The sequence below is a fragment of the Ammodytes marinus genome (assembly GCF_949987685.1).
Source record: "Ammodytes marinus genome assembly, chromosome: 12".
In the NCBI taxonomy this organism is placed as follows: Eukaryota; Metazoa; Chordata; class Actinopteri; order Uranoscopiformes; family Ammodytidae; genus Ammodytes; species Ammodytes marinus.
This window is the reverse complement of record NC_137216.1, coordinates 13943716-13951730: the sequence shown is the minus strand read 5'-3', so window position 1 is coordinate 13951730 and position 8015 is coordinate 13943716. Positions and strand designations below refer to the sequence as shown.

At 41.6% G+C, this 8015-nt stretch overlaps 1 protein-coding gene across 2 annotated transcripts; it reads right to left on the bottom strand.

Moving 5' to 3' along the window:
* Nucleotides 1–426: 426 nt before the first annotated feature.
* znf148 (zinc finger protein 148) lies at nucleotides 427–7462 on the bottom strand (the record flags this gene model as incomplete). Of its 2 annotated transcripts, none has more annotated exons than XM_080037658.1 (6): nucleotides 427–5069; nucleotides 5457–5575; nucleotides 5663–5746; nucleotides 5944–6067; nucleotides 6218–6343; nucleotides 7088–7462. In XM_080037658.1, the coding sequence occupies 6 exons, from the start codon at nucleotides 7460–7462 to the stop codon at nucleotides 3420–3422; spliced, it is 2478 nt and encodes an 825-aa protein (XP_079893784.1). In that variant the 3' UTR covers nucleotides 427–3419. The 2 variants fall into 2 exon arrangements, with proteins under 2 accessions (XP_079893784.1, XP_079893785.1); XM_080037659.1 differs by having other exon boundaries at nucleotides 7151–7462.
* Between the last annotated feature and the right edge of the window lie 553 nt (nucleotides 7463–8015).

The window sequence follows — 8015 nt, the reverse complement described above, 5'->3', positions numbered from 1 at the left end:
AAAACATGTTTTGACTCCAGGAAAATAGATTATGTTGTGGGCTGTTTGTAGGCCTATAAAAGGATGTTTCAAATGTGTCTGCCAATCTACAGTTTAAAATAATTGCAACCATTTAAATGTACAATAGCCTATATATTAAATAACTAATTTCAAGCAAAAACACCAGCTATTTTCTAATTCCACATGCTCCTATGTGAGGATTTATAGTTTTTCTCTATTTCATGATCTTAATGACATTTCTTACACTAAAAAAAGAAAAAGTCAATGAAATATGAACGAAAATGATCCTTGCATATCAAACACAATTCAAGGTCAAATACTGTGAATTATTTTATTTAAGGACATGACACACAACAATCAAAACAACAATTTCATCAGATTGTTTACAAATCATAATATATTGCAAAAATCTAATCGTATGGGTTACTTGACTGAAATTCATCAGCTACAATTAAAGCTGCACATTATTCATAAAACAAGTTCACTCGACCCAACAAGGTAGAAGACCATGCAACTAAACCTTACTGTCTAAACTGAAGATCGGCCTTACAGAGAAGCAGTACGGCTTTTCTCGTCGTGTTCTTTGAAAGTATGAAAATGCCAAAGGTCAAAAGGTCAGACTTGGGAAGGAGACTCCTGTCTGCATTTTGAGAGATCTTGACACAAACGACTTGTACAGAGATAAGCGAGTGTAGCAATAGTGACTGCATATGATATACTATACATATCAGTGCCTTAAACGACATGTTTCAAAAATAGTTCTTATCAAAAAATTCATTATTCTGATCTTTTTAAAACAAATATTTTTTCTAGCTTAAATAAAAGGACACTTATGGCCATGTTACTGACAATAGTTAATTGAAAAGGAAGCAGAAAAAAAAAACACCCTGGTACTGCTTATGTCATTCATGAATCTCCATCAACTGTGTTGCATTTTAAATTGCTTCAATCAATTTAAACTTGAACATAAACAATTCATTGGGTGAAATTTTTCTGTAGCAGAATAACCCATCTGCACTGTGCTTTTAACAATCGCCTACAACGAAATGGGTCACTAGTGAAATATTTCAACCACCAAATTAAGTTGTTAGTTGTGCTCCAGACTGACATGACTTCAAGCTGACCACGGCTGCTGAGGTTAAATATCTGATAAAAAAAGATATTCATGATTATAACTGTATAACTTTATCTTGGGGTGCAGACTTACCATTACATCATTACAAACAGTTGTATACAGTACATCATCTCATAATGCACCCTCAACTGCATACACTTACAAACAAAAAGTAAGAATAACATAAAAAAATTGCTTTAACCAGTCATCAATAAAACTGTAAGAGAGGTGTCAATGTCCTTCTGGTAACTGTGGCGAGTTATATACAAACATCAGAAACCCACATCTTGTCAGCAAGTGAAATGGATTCATTATTGAATGTATTAAATGCTGGACAAACTAATGAATGTGCCTTCCACTGACATAAAAAGGGTCTCCTGCACAAGACTAGTCTCTCTATTGACACAACGATCTAACAGTACTTCTCAGAACATAAAAATATACAATGTATTTACAGCAGGATAATTTCTATACATTCTAATGGGAATGATTAATGCGGGAAGAAAAGCATTGTATGATTAATGTAGGTGCTGTCTGTCCCTGATTGTCGGTAGATCTGTAACAAGAGGGAGCCTCATGTTGAGTTTTGAACATAATTTGATGGCGCACACAAAAACAGTGTTTTACACAATAGCACCTAAGACATTACAGACATGAACACATGGAAAACAATCAACAGTGTAATGAAATACAGAGGGGACCCCACTCAAACTATTTTTTCCCCCTCACAAGGTCTGGACAGATGTGGCTTACTACTGATTCCTATAGGCCATAATTATCAAAACTCTGAAACATGATTCTGTACTTGTGTGCATCTACTGTAGCACTGTCAATGACAATTTCCTTTCAACAGTATCTATATAATAGTCTGAGAACATACATGGTGCTATTTCTTGCTATATCTCAAACATAATAAAATATGGTTAAAATTAAATAAAGCTCCCAGATCTCAACATATTACAGACCGAATAGGTTGATAGCTTATGTGTTTTGCTGTTATTGTGCAAGTTAACTAAGTTGCCGCAGAGAAATACATATACAGGAATGTGTAAATGAAAGACTGGTGTTAAAAAAAAGAAGAAGAAAGGCACCGATGCAAAACCAACAAAAAAAGAAAAGAACCAAGAACCTCATTTCCACATGTACTGTCTTCCATAAAAGACTCAATAAAACTTTGATATTCAAATCAATACAAGGGGGTCCAATCACTTTGTTGTTTCCACCAAAACATGTGTATCTTACAACAACGACAACAATCAAAAGTACTATAAAACTTCAGCTACAAGTGCTGCATTAGAAGTGACTAAAGCAAAGGGCATCGTGTGCTATTTCAAATAACCCAAATCCGACACACTGTCTAATGGGTCAGTCCCAGAAATCTCTTTTAACAATACATTGCCTTTTAGGTAAAGGTGTTCTGTAATTCCTCCACTGTGAAAGTACAAACTACATTCTCTGTAGTGAAAAATGTGCAAATTGTGCAAAGGTTATGCACAATCCTCTTAAGTTGTTTCACTACAACTCACCTATACTTCTGAAGGAAACTAAGAGTTATCCTGCAAGCATTATATGTCTACAGCTATGGATCACCCAAATCTTTCTTTTTCATATTAGAAGGGGGGAGGGCTTTTAAAACTTGTAATTCTGATACAGCCCAGTGTTTTTGCTGCACCAGAGTTACAATAGTTACTGAGAGATAAGTGCCAATACATTAATCCACTAAATGTTATAAAATGTATGTATGAAACTATATGATGATTTTGGACATCATACCAACCAAATTAGTCCCCATCCGTAAATGGAAAAGTAACTAGATTCCATTTTAGACCATTACAATTAGCTAATCAGCTATTTTCCTGTAGCAGTCATAACATATCATGTGGAAACACCCATTTCAGGTGAGAGTAAAGGGACTTAAACATAAAGTGAAGAATCAGTTATGATCAAATAGTGGTGACATTTCACCAGACAATTTTACACAGCTGGAATAAAAAGAGAGAATATTTCAATGTCTCTTGCATTAAACTTTGGTCACTTCATCTCTCAATGTACATTCTAGAGCAAGAAATGTACCCACAATTACAAAGGATTTTTTTTTTCAATGGGGGAATTGCCAATTGTGATTGATCAACTTTCAGTAATTCCTTTCTATGAGGTTACACTGAACAACAACAAAAATATGTTAATATGTTATTAGAACAAAATGCTTTGAGAGAAAGAACATAGTTGCAATGCGACTCATTTTGGCAACAAAAAAAAAGGAGACATAAAGTGCCGCTGAAATTATTGACAGAAATGAACTTCTTCAGCCAAAGGTTTCGCTGGATGAAACATCAGGGGAGGAGTTCAGTTGAGACCTGGTCTCATTGACTCTGACTAAGGGGAACTCGGAGAAGTCTGTGCTGTGTCCCCGAAGACTTCCGTTGGCAAGGGTAAACTGAGAGGAGGATCCAGATCTTGACGTCTGGAAATGAGATTTGAAGTTCTGTTCGAAGGAGCTTATTTGAAACGTCTGCAGGATGCCTTGTGAAGGAGAGTCCGTCTTTTTGGAGGGCGAGACCTGCTCCAGAAAGTCTTCGTTGGCCGGGGACACCGCCGGGGTGGTCTCATCGCCTGAAAAGGAAAACGAGTGCTGGGAGTCCCCGACCAGCAATCCGAAGGGGGGCTTCTCTAAAGTGGACCTCAGCGGCGAGCTCATCCCTGATTTGAACCTGCTGGGGGAGGGAAACTGTTTCTCGGTGGAGAACAGGGGTTGTCCGGCTAGGGGGAGGTTTTCAGAGACCAGGCTGAGGCTTTGGCTGGTCAGGTAGCTGTCGTTCTGGCTGGTCCTCTCCAGGGCTTGCTGGAGAAACTTGGAGTATTCTTGCAGGAGGCTGACCTTCTCGGTGGCCGGCTGAGCCTGGGAGCCACCGGATGTCCCCAGAGCCTCCACGGGGCTGCTGTCCGAAACATCTGAGGAATTAATGGATATGCTTGAGGTCACCTCTGTGTCCGCCACGCTGAAGGAAATGTCTGACTGCCCATTGGCTTTGTTGGAGTAATGGTCCAACAGCGTCTGAAGAACCTCGTCCGGCAGCACGTTCTTGTCGTGCGTGGCTTTAATGATCTCGGCGGTGACGGGCTGGGGCTCCAGGATGGTGGCGGGGACGGTCTCGTCGATGACGGTGGACACCACGGTCTGTGTGACGGGCGGCTGAGAAGAAGAGATGCTGCTCGTGTTCAGGCCGTAATCCCGACTGCTGCTGTTGTTGTTGTTAGCCATGGCAGCCTGGAGATAGCGTTTCTTCTTGAGGAACTGCATGGCGTCGTCGTAGTTTGTGCTGCTGGCCGCTGGCTTGGCCGGCCCCCCCTGGAGAGCTTCCACGGACTCCAGCTCGGTGTTGCTCTCCACCTCTAAAAGGCCTTGCTTCTCCACGATTTCAAAGGTGTACTGCGTGACCTTTGTGTTTTCCTCAAAGGAAGACAGAGTGGACAGGCCGGGAGGAGTTGGGTCACTGGACTGTATGAGACTCCTCTTGTGGACTTTCTTCAGGAGCAGTTTAGGAGGAATGGTGTCTTCCGACGACACTTCTCCCTCTTGGTGTTGGCTGGCCGCCTCTTCCGGAAGCTCCACAGAGTAGTCGGCGATCACATACTCATGTTTGACTTTGGAGGACACAGCAAAGAGAGGTAGACCTTCAAGGTTATTATGTCTCTGCTCCTCCTTCTCCTCCGTTTCCACCACGGCGACAGTGTGTCCGTCGGTCAAGGCAGCAGTGGAAGCGCCTGAACACCTGTCGGCACACTTTTGGCGCTTTTTCTTAGGCAGTGAACACTCTTTGGCAAGAAAGGGGAGGCTTAACGAATCGGCTTCACGTAAAGGCCCAGCTTTACCAGCTGCCTTGTTGGTCTTTCTCTCTCGGTTCTCGTGACACATCCGCCTGTGCTTTAAAACCCGGTCTGTTCTGGAGAAGTACTGTGGACAGAAGACAACATTTATTTATTCTATCTTTTGTAGTGATGTAGAGTAACATTTTTACAGACAATTCAAGCCAAAGACTTTCCACTTTCCATTCTTTAAACTCTATCAACAGTGGTCAGGGACAATATTTACAATGGGCTCTTTTCTAAAAATCTGAATGCTCAGTTTGTTAGTGTTAATGCTGCAGCTAACCTGACCTGAGTTATATTTCATTACTGTGAAATACTGGGTTAAATATACAGAAAATGGCTAGTACATTCATCAGTTCCCTCCATACGTTCTATGTGCCAATACCCTAATGAGCACCAATAAATATGTTGTGCTGTCTTTAATACCTGATTGACCACCATGTTAAAACTAGCAAACAGAGACAGGGTTTACCTGGTGACAGTAGTCACATTGGTAGGGCTTCTCTCCACTATGCGTCCTCTTGTGTCTCTCCATGTGGTACTTCTGAATGAACCTCATCCCACACTCATCACAGCGGAATGGCTTTTCACCTAAACAAAGAGACAGGATGAGTCACTTGAGACCAAAATGACAAGTCAAATCCTAATGCGTGCTCATCGCATTCATTCTTCACTCACCGGTGTGGATTTTCTCATGTCTCTGGAGAAGATATTTCTGAATGAAACGCATATCACACTGGCTGCACTGGAATGGCTTCTCACCTAGAGTTTGAATGATATGAATAAACAAACATCACTGTATAAATATGTACAATATAGGTACTGCATTTCATCTGACACTCAAGGCTACTGTTACACTAGCATTGCCCCCACTGCGCTTTGATAGCTCATGTTTTGAAGACTGAAATATCATCAAATTTTCAAAGCAAAAAAAATCAATATAAAAAGGCAAGTCATACCAGTGTGAATGAAGACATGCCTCTGCAGATGGTAGTTGGTTCTGAATGCAGCATTACAGTGAATACAGACGTGACACTTGGGGCTTTGCATGCCCAATGATCCGTCATCGTTGATGCCGACGATCTGAAACAGCAAAGGGAACAATGACATAAACATGTGTTTCTTTCACTCTTACAATTGTCACTTTGGAAAATTCTCTCTCTCACACACACACACAGGCAGGTCAGGCCATTTAGAAAATGTGATGGTGTCTTAGGTGAGATTAACTCTCACCTTTGCTGGTGAACGCTGCTTTCTCTTCTTCTTCTTGGGAAACACTATCAGGTCCTGCCCTCCTTTGTTGTCCTTCTTTATCTGGGCCACTGGATCAGAAAGCTTCAGCTCCTGCTTGATGCTCAACTGTAAAAGTAGGAGCATAGGGAGGCAAGAGGTTTAACAAGGCACAAGACAAACTCAACAGGTGATGCTCCTCCACTTTTAAGGAAGCTGCTTCATGTGGTTTAAGCATCCTCTGAGTAGACTAAATGGACCAAAGGTCCTAGAAAGCCTAGGAAAGGCTGAGAATTCACATATTCAAGCTAACATGGAAGCATCTGCAGTGGTCCTTGTGATTTATTTAAAGTCATGTTGACACTCTCGATATTTCAACAAATAACCTGGCGAGGGTTGACTTCAAAATCTATGGAAATCACATCCAACTCCTATAATGTTTTATGCAGAGCCAAGCCTGACTTTCTTTGCTTTTGCACCAGATGATTCCTCATGACAACATATCCTTAAAGTGTATGTTATTTTAAATGATATCATATGTGGTTACAGGCTTACTTTTTATAATATGTCATACACTTTATAACACTGTCCTAAACTAAACAAACTAACATTTTCATTTCAAAGAGTTTTTTTTAACAAGAGCAAGTAAGTGGGCCAAGGTCGGTTTCCATAAATGTGTCAATTCTCCGGTGAATAAGTAGTGCTAAAAAGAACTGATGTCCCATAACAAAAAACACTGCATGGCATAACATTAAAAAAACAGTTATCCGTTATAATGTGGAGACTGCACATGTACAGTATCAACAACAACAACATACGTAATCATATCAATACATGGGCTACTACTCCTATCTCAACCAGCATGAAACTCACTGGCATATGAAGCAAGCAGGGCAACTTATTGGTGAGTTTTAGGGGGAAATGCACTCTTCCCACCTGGGCTCCTCCTCCCCCCTCATTCCTTGTCATCTCCTCCTGCATCATCATGAGCTGCTCTGGAGGGAGCAGGTCGTGTGTGACCACGAGCGAGCTCCCGGTCAAGTCATCCTCCTCTTCTTCTTCGTCATCGTCGTCTTCATCGTCCTCCGCCAGTAGAGGGTGGTGGGCCAGAGAGCGCTCCCCAAGGGTCATCACCACCAGCCCTCCTCCGCCCAACAGCCCCACTCTCCCAACCCCACCGTCTATGCCTCCACTGTTGCTGCTGCTACACTTCAGCAGCATGCCCTCCAGCTTGTCCTCAGTGTTCATCTTACATAGAGTTGAGTCTGGGAAGAGATAAAAAGACAGTCAGACATGAGCAATGTTGGCATACGCTGTTATCATGTAAATGATAGGCCTCAAACGTAAAAAAAAAATACTTTTGCATTTGTGTCGTAATTGTTACCATGTAAACAGGCCCTAAATGTCAAATATACTATATGGCAGGGCTATTCAATAGGCGGCCCGCGGGCTGGGCGAAGGAATATTTACTGGCCCCCGCCTTGACTACCGACCGTGTGGTGCACAATTAATGTACTAGCACGCGCGATGTGTGCTTTTGCATGGACATAACTGCGCGAAAGGCCGCGATCTGCAGTAAATAAATGTGCACATGTCTCCAAGCTGCTCTGTGTATGCAGCTTTGCGCTCGCGATTGTACCGCAGTGTAAGTGTATGGTCCATTATTTGTATTTAGTGTGTCTGCATAATATTGCACCAGTAGAACTTTGCTTTGTACTGTCTGCATGTTTGCACAAAATTGTACCTTCACATAGCAAACAAAATTGCACAACTGTAAAGTCAGTGTCTGTAGTTTTTTTGT